At 33.5% G+C, this 14249-nt stretch overlaps 2 protein-coding genes across 2 annotated transcripts; one reads left to right on the top strand and one right to left on the bottom strand.

Annotated features, from left to right (window-relative positions):
• The first annotated feature begins 695 nt into the window (after positions 1-695).
• LOC129001756 (uncharacterized) lies at positions 696-6020 on the top strand. Its single transcript, XM_054429191.1, has 4 exons — positions 696-780; positions 3007-3117; positions 4106-4354; positions 5764-6020. The coding sequence occupies exons 2-4, from the start codon at positions 3031-3033 to the stop codon at positions 5824-5826; spliced, it is 399 nt and encodes a 132-aa protein (XP_054285166.1). The 5' UTR covers positions 696-780; positions 3007-3030; the 3' UTR covers positions 5827-6020.
• A 3433-nt stretch (positions 6021-9453) lies between these two features.
• On the bottom strand, positions 9454-13389 carry LOC129000495 (uncharacterized protein K02A2.6-like). Its single transcript, XM_054427457.1, has 2 exons — positions 12138-13389; positions 9454-12044 (listed from the first exon to the last, which is right to left on the bottom strand). The coding sequence occupies exons 1-2, from the start codon at positions 13387-13389 to the stop codon at positions 9454-9456; spliced, it is 3843 nt and encodes a 1280-aa protein (XP_054283432.1).
• Positions 13390-14249: the final 860 nt, after the last annotated feature.

Genomic DNA, 14249 nt, shown 5'->3' with positions numbered 1-14249 from the left:
AATGCTTTATTTCCTTGTTTTAACAAACAGCTTTGCGCAACAATATGTCACAGTTAAATTGTTGATGTAAAGTTGCGAAAATATTAAGATGTTTTATTTTAAGGGATAGCTTATGAATCCTTTGAAAATATTACGAAAGCGTTTAGACAAATTAAATTAATAAATCAACGAAAATATCACAAATGTAAAGTAGTAGCATTTTTTTATTACTGTCCATACCTTTGGTCACAATTGAATAAAGTCCTACAAAAAAATCTGTTACAAAAAGCCATAACTAAATTAAATGAAAATCGATATCTTAAACTTCCAAAGTATTCAAGACATAGTTTGATTTAAAGTCACCAAGCCTATTATTTTGGTTCAATACTTAAACTTTTAATAGATTCCTTACCAATACTTGAAACCCTTCTTAGACTAAAGCCTTTTACTACTCAATATAATTTACTATAGATATTATATATTGACACACAAGCCTATGAACTTTTGCATAAAACATGTTGTCAAACTACATTATTGTTTACAAAAATCGTTTTTAAACTCAAATTGATTCAGGAAAACTCCCCGAAAAATACACAACCTTTGCGTGCTGCCGTCAAATAAAGGTAGGTTGGAACCCTCCTCATTTTACTGGGAAGTATAAAAGTAGGCCGAAATATTCTGTAGGTCGACAGCTGCAGTTCAGGGAAGAAGAACGATACTGCCAGACAGGGTGCAATCGATGGCTCGTGCTACTGTGGTAGGACGGGGTTAGTTCCATCAGAGAAGGGGTGCAACTCACAGGTTAGTGCTATGGGTTCCTTACAAAAATTAGAATAGGTACTATTAGATAACTTTATGTGTAGAAATATATAAGAGAGAGTATATACAATTAGTAATTACATTAGTAAAGTTTCAGCTAGTTTTCTTAGGTGAATAAGTAATATAAATTCAGGTTGAAATTTTTAGCACAATTGTAACAACGCATAGTAATGCTTTCTAAATGTATACGTTAATTGGCAACGTGTTTTAACGATTAATTGTTATTATGTTATAAATCAGTTGTTGTATCGATAAAATAAGTAAGCAATTTGTTTTAATTATTTATTAATTTATTGAGTAAGAAGTGGATGTATTTTTTGTATCGTAAATCCATTGCGGGGTTTTTGCATAATCAGGTAATTTTACAATAAAAGTTTTTTACTGTACAGTTATTTTTGCACACCTCTCAATGAACTTCTGATTATTAATTTAATCTCAAAGGATGACATGAGAACATACTGGTAAAAAGTATTGACCTTTATTTTGAAAAATCTTTTTCTAAATCAAATTTTAAGTTTTTTTTTTATGTACATAAAATAATAGTGCAGTACGATGTACATAATTTTAATTTATATTAATTTAATATTTCAATACGTAAAAAATTTAAAACGAGACAGTTATTGAGATGTTTTATTTTATGCTATTTATTAAGTAATAGCAATTAAATTAATAGATAGTATCTTTTCGTTTGGTAACATATAGGTCACACAGCTTTAATTATTTGTTTTATGAGTTGAAAAATAAGCATGATCAGGTCTCAAATTAATTATTGTTTATATTGCATAGTACAGGGAGCGGCAAAATGATCTGACGGTTTTCTTTGCTGCCCTGTCAAGTGAGTGATTGGCGTAGGGTGGTGGGAATAGAGGCGTTACAAAGCCAACGTGTGAACATTTTTAGTAGCCACGGAGCCGTGGGACAGCTGAGCACCATGACTTTGTAGTAGAAGTGTTTTTAAAAGTGACAATTCCTGTGTAGCTGTTCAGTACACGTTTCAATGTGGGTCAATGAAGAAAAGTCCCAACTCGAAACACCATTTTGCTGTAGGTGGGTAACTTTAGAGCTACTAGTTCAGCATTGAAACTAAAATCTGACTACGTGGTGTGAAACTAAAGAGTGAGAAAGACTATGTGGCATGATTGAAAGTGTGATTCGTCACTCATAATGACAACTTTGTCATCACTACTTGTTCTGAAAAAGAGATGCGCTTTGCATAACCACTGGGCTTCAACTGTTGCAGTTGCACGATTGCCATTTTGTATGAATGAAAATGGAGAGGGTATTCTAATACTCTTCTACTGAGCGGCCAGACAAGTGCAGAGCTGCAGCTTATTTGCGTTTAGGCTGCTGAGGACTAACTTCCACAGCGTATCTCACTCTCTCGGCGCTCTCTGGTGTCCGAGCTGACATTGGACAGCCTGTTGACTTTTTTTCAATGCTATACTAGTAGCTCTAAAGTTACCAACTTACAGCAAACTGGTTTTTTGAGTTGGGACTTTTCACCTTGGACCCATATTGAAAAGTGTACTGAACAGCTACACAGGAATTTCCACTTTTAAAAACACTTCTACTACAAATACATGTTTCTCAGCTATCCCACGGCTCCATGGCTACTAAAAATGTTCACACGTTGGCTTTGTAACGCCCCTATTCCCATCACCCTACGCCACTCATTCGCTCGACAGGGCGGCAAAGAAAACCGTCAGATCATTTTGCCGCTCCCTGTACTAATGAGAAGAATAAATGGTTCATCCTTAGTACAAGTAAAAGAACATGTAATATTAAGTCCAAATGTCAATTACAACTGAATACAAGCTTAGGAAGGTATTTAAATTACCAAATAAATTTGTAGATTTTAAATAATCGCTCTAGATATTCTTTTTACAACTACCAATGAATAGTTTGATTATTCATAACGTGGCATCACTTTAGGAATATTATGTTTTTTTGTAATTTTGTATTTGTGATTTATTTACTTGGTAAATATTTTGTAATGATAATCCACTAAATTAATATAATATGTAAAATATATTATAGTTTAAGGCTTTTTGCTTTTAGCATAGAACAATGTAGTCAGCAATTCCCTTTAGTGGCTTTGAATTAAAATCACAGACAAATCCGGTATTAAAGCGGGATTTTCGAATTTCTAACTGTCCAGCAATGCAATATATTGTTACTTTAGAGCTTGAATTGTTAGGACATTTCCAGGATCTTGCTGCACGGCGCTGGCAGATGGGAGCCCAAGGAGACGAGACAGAGCCTGTGGTGTTCAGGATAGCAGAGCAAACCAACAGATTGCTTGAAGCTCGCAGGAAAAAGGTTATATGGAAATCTCAAAATTGCATAAAGCAGTAGTAATAATATGTATTTGCTTTAATCTTCTTCTTGTTAACATTAGGGAAACCAAAATCAAGTCCATGAATGTAGCATATGTTTTATTTATCTACTTATCATAAGTGTCCTTTTTTCTTTAACCTTGAATCAGTACACTGAAAAATTTGTTTATAATTTTCAGTGTGACAACGTCAAAAATCTTCATAACAACTATGGTAAATGAATAAAAAATTAACCACAAATTTGTTTATACTAGTATGTAAATGCCAACTAACCAAATCAAACGTTTAAAATGTCACATGCTTATTCTATGCTACAAATGTCAAATGTCATACAAAATTACAAATACTCGCCTTCAAATCTGAAGATTGCTGGTTCGAATCCAAGCGAGATCGTTTCCAGACCCAGATGCCATTTGTCATTGGGCTATGAATTAATGTTGCTATCTAACAAAAAGATCGACGTTAGGTAACGAGACCAGGGTTTTGGACCGTTCCCTTTAAAAAATTAAAAAATTCTACGTAAAACACACAAAATGGCAAAAAATCAACAGCTTTTTATTTATTATTAGATAATTTTGCAATACACAGAGTGTCTACGAATAACTGCATGCTATAAAAACATTTATACTCTACAACTCTCAATCCAGAGTTAACACAGCCAAATCTCTCAATGCACAATACACTCAACATAAGACTGCTACAAAATATTACATTTAACTACAATTAGGGCAAAATATAATGGGAAAATATCCAATTACATTATGACACCACTGCAACACAATTTCTGGAATGAAATTGAGGTAATTTTGTATTATACCGACCACACCTAATGACACACCTAATAATTATAACCTAACCTAACCTAACGTAAGAGTGGTTAGGTTAGGAAGTAAACTAATTAAAACCTTATTTGGATGTCGATGTATCGGCGTGGTCGATACAACACCAGTGTACCGAAATTGAAATTGCAGGAGAACGCGCGGAAGATGGCTCGGCTCATGAAAAACTTCAACTACGACTTGCTCCGTGGAGGGGACGAGATCGAGAGTGAGGTGCAGAAGACGAGAGCCGAGGACGTGGAAGTGGACGATGCGGAGGCCGAGAGGCTGCGCAAGTTGAGGGAGGTGGAAGAGGAGATAGCCGCAGGGGCTGTCGTGAGGGAATCCGCCCAACCCAACAAGTACGAGAGTCCTTTGGTCACTCAGCTGAGGAGTGTGGAGGTGAGTGTGTGGGTAATAATTTTGAAAATGTTTGTTGGTGAGTATATTTTAAAGGAGATAGTTTTAACATTTACCCTAGATTTTTAGATGATAACTACATTTAGTTGTGAAAACTTATAGTGGCGTTAACAGCCAAGATGGTTTAGGCTAAAATCATGCATTAGCTTTTCATAAATGTGTTTAAATTAATACTTTTATTTTTAGCACCATCCGACAAACCACCTGTTCATAATCTGACTCAGAAAACTTTGTTTATGCTGAACTTAATTTAAATAATTTATACTAGTATTTTAACGAAAATATTTAGTTTATTAACAAAGTTAATAATTATTTTCTCTTTGTAGTAGTATACTCTTGGTAAATCCATGTTGTTAATTTCACTGTGTACAATCAAATGCATTTCGAAGTAACTTCACTCAAATTAATTAGTCTTTCCGGTTACGATTGCTACTACATTATAGTACTATTATTATTTTGTCGTTACTATTATTTTTTTCGTGCAGATTTTGAAGAAGTACAATCTATTTTCTTAGTTACTAGCAGTTTTTACATTTTATCCACACTGATATTTATCTTAATGTATGTACAGGGTATCCTGTAAGTAAACAGTCAAACCTCTGAAAATAGTTCCATTGGTCTAAATAAAGAGAAAATAATTTTGTTGAGATCGCTTCATTAACAACATTTATTTTTACATAAGCTTTTTTTATCTTTGCATTTTTCCAACCAGTCTTTATGAAAATTGGTATGTATTTTGACGTGTTTTCAGCTAAAAAACCTATGTTGTTAGAAAATAAATAAGTTGGTCCGATTCACCATTACAGTTTTTTTTACTTAAATTACCTACTGAAAACTGACTAATTATATAAAAAATTCATGAACAATTAATTGAAAGACAAAAATGCGCATGTATAAAATGGCGTATCTGGTGAACACTGAAATCTTGTCAAAAAATCATTCTTGATATTCTTTTTAGTTATTTTTTATTCTACCATTTCCCGGTGTTTGACTGTTTACCTAGGAAGATTCTGTATAAATAAATAATAATAAAATGTCAAGCACTTTTTTACCTTCTCTTTGTTTTACAGTCTTCAGAAAGGTATAAGCTAAGATCTTGGAATAATATCATGAATTTTAAAATAACTTATGTTCATATAAACTATGGATAGTTAAAAAAAACTATATTCTAGACTATACCTACTATCGACATGTCTATTGCATATATTTCGAGCTCTAAACCTGAAACATTGTGATATACAAATAATTTTCCGTGTTCTTCAATTTAAATTAAAATGTGTCCCGCGTTACAGAGAGATGCTGCAAAAATCTTTACTCATTGGAAAAATATGTTTATTAATTTATTAATCAAATTATTTAAATATCCTAACAGACATTCAATTATTTTTCAGACAGTGGACGAGATGTATAACCTGGCAGATAAGATAATTCCTCTGGTCTCCATCAGAGGTTGAAGATAAACTGATGTTACCTACACATCGCTTCCTTGCTTTCGTAACATTAAGGGACATCTTATCATGGCAGGAATAAAATAACATTGCTAAATATATGTTTAGCAGATGCTTACTTTACACGTTTCTAAACGGTAAAACACTCATTCCGAAATGTTTACCACTTAACAAACCTTTAAATCCGAATTTGCTTACTTCTAAAGCTTTCAAGTTTAGCTTTCTTTTGTCCACACAAGTTATTTGGTTATGAATTAAGAGTTTAACTGATATAGTATGTATTTTAGGAAAACTTTAATTTATCTTTATCTATATGTTTTAGATCCCTAATATATCCATACAGATATTAAATACCACTGTTATTTTTTTATTTTTTTTTTAGATAATTTCTTCTGTTTATTATAGATATTTTCTTAAAGCTTTCCATCGAATCCTGACTTTGAACAATCTGTGTAGAATTCTGGATGTTTAGATTTTAAAATAGACCCGTTGATCTTATGAATGTATGCCTTGAATCCATAGGAATAAGTTGCATTAATTAAAAGGTTAATCTTAATGTGATGTCATGTATACGATATGATAATCTTACTTTTGGTGACATAAATAAATGTATCTTCTTTGCAAACTCAATAAACAATATTCATTGGTTGCTGTTAGTTATTACCCTATTTATCAACCAATTTTTATAACTACGTACTAAAACATCATCTTGTTCCCTTTCAGAAAATAAAAAAATCTTTGAGTTGTTTCTTTTGGATTTAAACATAGCAGTTTCTGTACTTTGAAGATTGATATGTATCAGTATTTCTTCAGTGTTTATAAAACAATATTTTTAAATATTAAGTAACGATATATCACAGATTCTCACAATAATATAATATGTATCTTGAGTAAGTTCGTTGAGAATACGGTTCAGTGGACACACCCCCGCTGTTCATTCCACCCCAATGATCACTGTATGTTCTATTCTAACATGTTCCATCTGACAAATAATATTTATTTTCTTCGTCCTTAAACTGCTCTTCGGAAACCCCTGGTCCGGGTGTATTTTGAGTCCAATTTCAAATTAGTTATATTTCAGTAAAAGTTCAAGTTGAACTATTCATTTATTTTAATTTTGGATTGTGTGGTGTTTCTGCTTTGTGCGTATATGTGTAAGGTGATTGATAGTATTTTTGACTTAGGATCCCATACAACTAGTTACCTGAGTTAAATCGTCGTCATTAGAGATTTTTCGCAGAAATGCAAAATGAATGCAATAAAAGCATTTTATTAAATGTAATAAAATGAACTTTCTATTAATACTTCGGAAATGTAAAAATATTAAACAATAGTCATTTAGAAATTAAGTCAAATACAATAAACTTTTGTAAAATGCTTTGCTGTGTGGTTTGAGTTAATAGTTATTCGTGTAGCTTACACATTATATTTTTGCTACAGTTTCGTTAAAGCATATAAATAATTAGTCTTTCGAACACTCTACAACACGTTTTTAGGTTAGACTAAATCCAAGCGTTGAACAAAATGGGAAACGCTACACCAGTTAATCTTTGTCGTAGGATCTTGTGTTGCCAACGTATTTTAAATCGTACACGAATTACGTGCCTAATAAAGTCGTACTGTTTTGTGTTCTTTGGTTGGAATACTGGAGTAAGGTAAAAAAATCTTAAGTAAGCAATAGGCCCCTGAATATATGGTTTTACCTAGAAATAATTAGAACACAGATGAAACCATTGTTGTTCGATAGTGAAAAGTATTGTGAATAACATATCAAAAGTCTCCAAAAATATCTTTGGTGGAACACCACCATTTTTCCAAAATGGCGGCCAAATCCAGTAATTTTTTGCTTTTTATTGAAATTCTGACTTTCCAGTCAATATTGGTGAAAAGTCGTCAATACATTTAATGTTCCTCCTGAAATTACCTTTAAAATGATACCAAATACATGTACCTACAACAAAAAATAAACCCCGTAGAAATAATAAAATATTTCAAATAAAAATATTTGTTATAAACTAATGTAATAGTCCAAGCAAACTAAAAAAAAACAGACACAGGGATCGTATAAAAATTTGCAAGTAAACATTTTATGGTTTTATTTTCATTGTTGTGGTGCGCAGAGTGACATACCAAAAGTTGCAAAAATCTGTCCACGGGAAACCCCTAAATTAAGGAAAAAATTGCGGCTTTTCCCAATATTGGACAAATTTTGCAACAAAAGATACCACATGATTTTTTGCACATTTTTCGAGATATTGACTTAGAACCAAGACCGATATTTATTGGATGGTACGTACTTAATTTCAACAGGGAACGCTTTTTGGGCCGCCATCTTGGATCAGCCATATTGGATCTGCCATATTGGATATAAATATAAATATTTGCAACTTTTGCTATGTCACTCTGCACACCACAACAATAAAAATAAAACCAAAACATGTTTACTTGCAAATTTTTATACGATCCCTGTGTAAGTTATTTTTAGTTTGCTTGGACTATTACATTAATTTATAAAAAATATTTTATTATTTCTACGGGGTTTATTTTTTGTTGTAGATGTATTTGGTATCATTTTAAAGGTAATTTCAGGAGGAACATTAAATGTATTGACGACTTTTCTCCAATATTGACTGGAAAGTCAGAATTTCAATAAAAAGCAAAAAACTACTGGATTTGGCCGCCATTTTGGAAAAATTGTGGTGTTCGACCAAAGATATTTTTAGAGACTTTTGATATGTTATTCACAATACTTTTCACTATCGAACAACAATGGTTTAATCTGTGTTCTAATTATTTCTAGGTTTTGCTATTTATTTTCTTATTTTAAGGCGCCTATAAATGCAGTTTGTGTAGTTCCTCCTGAACAGCAAACATTTTAGCATGCCAATCGACGAAAATTTTTTTTATTCTAAACTTAATGATAATTCTCTCATCACGGAAAGTAACCTTTGCTGTTTTTGTTTGGTTTTGAATATAAAATATATTTATAAAATATTATTGTTATTCCCTTTTTATCCTGGTAAGTGGTCATAAGAAGAAACTATTCCTCTGGATTCTTCTTAGTCTAACAATAGTTAATGATCTAATAGTTAATTCTTAGTTAATTTTGGTTTAAATATTCAATTACAAATGAAACACATAAATATAACTATACATTAAATATGAGTATGTTTTAACCATGTAGCTGAAAATTTAACTATTTTTCTTTGCTAAAATATTTAACTCTTTATTCTAAGCATCTTCAAAAAATATGATAAACATCATATTAAATGTTCTATCTATTTCAAATGTGATACTAATGAACTTCAAAATTAAGTATTAAGGGGGATGGCTGTCAGATGTTCTTGAGGTTTTTCAAATTTCGTACAAAAATAAAAAATGGTGAACGACACCTACTTTCAACCGGACACTGATGTAATGCTTAAAATATGAGCAGCGGCCTGCTGGGAAATGTCAAAATAAGGGAGGAAACTGTTCCGCAATTTGTGGCCATCCTACACTTCTGTTATCATCATTCTTGAAATAAAATCAAGAACTAACTTAAACTCATTTAATCATAGAACAAAATATAACATTGTTTGTTTACATTTTCATAATAAACATAAAACCAAATTATCAGCTGATTCCAATATATTACACTTTTCCCTCCTCATCGTCCACCGCACCTTCTCTTCTTCGCAGTTGATCCGAATGTTTTCTTTTTATGACTCCACCACACATGACTTCATAAGAGTATAAGCCATTGCGTTTGACTATTGTTCCTGCTATCCAACCAGGGTTATTCTCTTTTTTCATCCATACTTCTTCCCCTTCACTGAATGCTCTTAAGGTTTTCTTTTGAGTTGGGTTTTGTTGTTCCTTCCAAATTTTCAGATCTAATTGTTGTCTAAGGTTTGGTTTCATGTTGTCCAACATAGTTGGCATTCTTCGACCTAGAAACAACTCTGCAGGGGCTCGTCCTGTTGTTTTTTGTGGGGCATTTCTGTAACTGAACAACACATTTTGCAATGCCAATGAAGAATCATTAATTTCTTGTTTTGTTGTTCTGTAACGCCTTTTCAAAGTCCCTATTAGACGTTCGACTAAGCCATTACTTCTAGGATGATAAGGAGTAGTTCTTATATGTCGAATTGAATGTCTCTTGAAAAATGCTTCCATTTCAGTAGAGACAAACTGTGGCCCGTTGTCAGTTACTACTTGTGATGGTATCCCATACCTGCTCATCCACGATCTTAATCTTTGAATTATGGCAGTTGAAGTCGTTGTTTTTAAACATTCAACTTCTGCCCACTTAGATAGCGCGTCAATCCCTACTAACCACATTACTCCATCAACTGGTCCAGCTAAATCCAAATGAACTCTTTCCCACACTTTTTCAGGAATGTTCCATGGATAGACCGGGACTTCTTCAATGTTTCCTCTGTTTTCTTGACATGCTTCACAAGTCTTAACATGCATTTCAACGTCTTTGTCAATGTTAGGCCACCATACATAGTATCTGGTAATTGATCTCATAGCTGAAATTCCAGGATGGCCACAGTGCAAAATTCTCAAGATTTTTTTTCTCATATTTGTTGGCACAACAACTCTACCAAACCACATCAAAACACCATCTTCAACTGATAATTCTTCTTTCCTCTGTTTAAATGTTTTAATGTTATCTGGTACCTTCTCTGGCCATGAATTTAGCACATAACTTTGTACTAATTTTATCTCCTTGTCCAAACTGCTGTTATGTTTGAGTTCCTTATAGGACACCAATGTCTCAACTTTATCCATGTTTAAAAACTTTATGTCTCTTACATCGGTAGATTCTTCTCTGATTCTCATGGGAAGACGGGACAGTGCATCAGCACAAACGTTTTCATCTCCTTTCCTGTACTTGATTTGAAAATTGTACTGATTCAGTTCTAGGGCCCATCTCACTAACCTATTGTTCATTACCTTTGGAAGATTCCGGGTTTCTCCAAATATTCTTTGAAGGGGTTTATGATCGGTGACAAGTGTGAAGCTTCGTCCATATACATATTGGTGAAACTTTCTTACAGCAAATAAAATTGCAAGTGCTTCTCGATCAATATTCGAGTATCTTTTCTCAGCATCTGAAAGAGTTCTGCTAGCATACGCGATTGGTTTTTCCAGACCATCTTCACACTTGTGCATTAAGACACTCCCAAGACCGTCTTCGGACGCATCACACACCAACACTAGAGGTTTGGATTCATCATATGGAACAACTGTGTCTTCTTCCGAAAGAATCATTTTGACCTTTGTAAATACTTCATCTTCTTTCTCTGTCCAGATCCATTTTGATCTGTTGCTAGTAAGTCGATGTAACCTTGAGCACAGCGCATGCAACCTAGGGATAAACCTTTCATAATAGTTTATGGATCCTAAAAAAGACCTAAGCTGTTTGACATTTGTAGGTTTAGGTGCCTTTTGTATTGCTTCGATCTTCTCTTTTGTTGGATGGATACCCTGTTCATCGATAATGTGTCCAAGATAGGTGACTGAATTCTGCATGAATCTACATTTTTCTTTCTTCGCTTTTAGCCCTGCGTTACTCATTCGTTTTAATACTTCCTTTAAGTTCATGAGGTGTTCTTCTTTGTTTCGGCCCGTAATGATTACATCATCTAGAAGTACCCCCACTTGTGGTATGCCTTCAAGGAGCTTCTCCATGTATTCCTGAAAGATACCTGGGCTGGAGGTTATACCAAATGGTAGTCTCTTGTATCTATAGTATCCAACGTGCGTGGATATTACCAGATATTTTCTGTCTTCCTCCGATACTTCCATTTGGAGATATGCATCTCTCAAGTCGACAACTGAATACTGCTTCCCTCGAGATACTTTATTCGTCAGTTCCTCAAAAGTTGGCAAAAGTGTTGTATGGGTAACAATGTTTGGGTTTAAGGTTACCCGAAAATCTCCACATATTCTAATTGTGCCATTTTCCTTCTCAACATTTACTGTTGGTGTTGCCCATTCGATAGGAGTTTTGGAAGGGTCTACCTTTTCTATAACACCGTCACTTACCAGTCTGTTTAGTTCTTGCTCAACTCTACTTCTTAGTGGAAAAGGCACTCTGCGAGCAGGAAAACACCTAGGCTCTGAGTCACTCTTAACATGTATCTTCGCCTGATAGCCTTTAATGGTTCCCAATTCTTTCTTAAATACATCACTAAACTCAGAAATAACTTGGTTAATTTCCTCTTCGGTTACTGTAGAAACATTTTCATCTTATTGGTGTTATCCAACTTACGAATCGTAACACTAGGTGGTAATTTCATGTTGAAGGCAAGCATCCATGGTACCTAATCCAAACAAAGGAGATTCGTTTCCATTTACCACAGCAGCCTTAAGTTTCCTAATCTGTCCATCAACTTTAACATTAACTTCACACTCTCCTAAAACATCCAGGGTATTGTTTCCATAAGCGACAAATTTTGTTTTACATGCCCTCAAATTTGGTGATCCTATTTGTTTCCACAGGGGTGCATCAATCATCGATGCTCTAGCTCCTGAATCAAACTCCATGGTTGTTGGTACTTCATTTAGGGTAACATTAATTTGTGCTCTTGGGATCTTCCTATTAGGTTTAAGTTCAGAAATTCCTAACTGTACCTCTTCTTCCTCAAATTTTATGTCTGTGTCGTTGATTTGGTTCAAATAGGCCTTTTTTGAACGACAATGTCCCGGAAAATGACCCATTTTTCCACAGAAGTGACATTGTTTTGTCTTTTTGATTCCACATTGTCGTGAGAAATGACCTTGCCTTCCACATGAAAAACACTTAGACTTTTGAGCTGGACAAAATTCTCCACTGTGTACTAGTCCACACTGATTACAATCTTCTGTAGAATGGCTGTATGTTTCTTTTGCGGAATATCTATTTTTCTTATCATAGCTATGTACCTTGTTAATTACAGGCATAGCTTCATCTAAAATATTCATTTCCCGCTTAGCTCTATCCATCGCTTCAGCTAAATCTACCAACTCATTTAAAGTTAAACGTGAACCATCTTTATTTATGCCTTCTGGCCACCTTTGCCTGATTTCAACTTCAAACTGTGGAAAGTTAACGCCACCAGCAAATCTATCCCTTACTCTTTCCTCAAAATACCTGTCGTATTTACAGTAGGAGGCTAACTCTTTTAAACGTAAGACGAAATTTGAAAAACTCTCATCATTTCCTCTCACACATTTTTCAAAGTCTAGTCTCGCTGCAAAGATTGTTTTACTAGGTTTATAAACACACCGAAATGTATCAAGCAGTTCAGTCATTGGTATGTCATAAATTTGCCTAGGTAAAACGAAGTTAGATACCTTTTTGAGGGGTACAGGTCCAACATATGCTAGAAGAAGATCCCTTCTGGCCTCCTCAGTTTCATCACTGTCATCACCCAATCCCTTTACCTTGCACATCAATTGGAAGTGAGCTTCATAATCCTCCCAGTTCAATATTTCATCATAGGGTTCTATTGAAAACTTTTCCATTCTCTTTCGCACCTCTTCTTTATTGTTCCAACCAATATCTTCACATCTTTGGGTTCGTTTTTTACTCATCGTCGCCAGTGAAATAAAATCAAGAACTAACTTAAACTCATTTAATCATAGAACAAAATATAACATTGTTTGTTTACATTTTCATAATAAACATAAAACCAAATTATCAGCTGATTCCAATATATTACAATTCTCACAATAATGAAAAATTGGTATGAAGAATAATAGATTCGTTCATTATTAAATTGATGGTGTAGGTTCAAGTGACTGTCACAAAACTTAACAAATTATTATTTGTTTATTAAAAACTAGCTGCTATCCAATGTCTTGCAACTGGGACAGTATGTAAAAGAAACAATGTTTGTTCTTTGAAAATTCCTTTAAAATGGTTTTACATCTACCATTTAATTTAGAAACGAAATCGGACTGTACTAATTAACTTGACAGTAGGTTTTAAAAAAACTCTGAACACTTATTTAGGCTACCTAGCATGATAAAAATTAGTACTGATGCACCCATGAAACAATGGTATGAAGACATACATGATTAAAAATATTATTTAAAATTTAACTGTAAGTTTTAACCTATCAGTCAAGATATACTAAGACAGCTTTGGCAATAGCTTACCTTCATACAAAGAAATGCGTTTGAACAGAAGTTTTATATGATACTGTACAACATGCAAATAAAAAAAAAATAACTCGATATTTCCTTTGATGCAAAATCATTCTAATTTCATACTGAACTCGTGATTTTCTTGAATGAGGAAAGTCACAAATCTGTTTAACTTTATGTAGCTTTATTTAACAGCTTAAATATTAAATGTCATTTGTCCTCTAACAAATACTGAAATGGTATAAATGACGAAATATTAAGGAAACCCATACTGTGAACAAACCCCACTACATCCAGGTGCATTT

This window comes from Macrosteles quadrilineatus, unplaced genomic scaffold (genome assembly GCF_028750875.1).
Source record: "Macrosteles quadrilineatus isolate MER2022 unplaced genomic scaffold, UCM_ALF_1.0 Scaffold_8__2_contigs__length_117827958, whole genome shotgun sequence".
Lineage (NCBI taxonomy): Eukaryota > Metazoa > Arthropoda > Insecta > Hemiptera > Cicadellidae > Macrosteles > Macrosteles quadrilineatus.
Note: the sequence above shows the minus strand (reverse complement) of the source record. Positions and strands in the feature narration are given on the sequence as shown.

Coding starts and splice junctions, on each gene's coding strand:
- LOC129001756 (XM_054429191.1), top strand. CDS start 3,031: ATGGGAGCCCAAGGAGACGAGACAGAGCCTGTGGTGTTCAGGATAGCA. Junction 3,118..4,105: donor TTGAAGCTCGCAGGAAAAAG/GTTATATGGAAA, acceptor TTGAAATTGCAG/GAGAACGCGCGGAAGATGGC. Junction 4,355..5,763: donor CTCAGCTGAGGAGTGTGGAG/GTGAGTGTGTGG, acceptor ATTATTTTTCAG/ACAGTGGACGAGATGTATAA.
- LOC129000495 (XM_054427457.1), bottom strand. CDS start 13,389: ATGAGTAAAAAACGAACCCAAAGATGTGAAGATATTGGTTGGAACAAT. Junction 12,045..12,137: donor ATCTCCTTTGTTTGGATTAG/GTACCATGGATG, acceptor ATGTTTCTACAG/TAACCGAAGAGGAAATTAAC.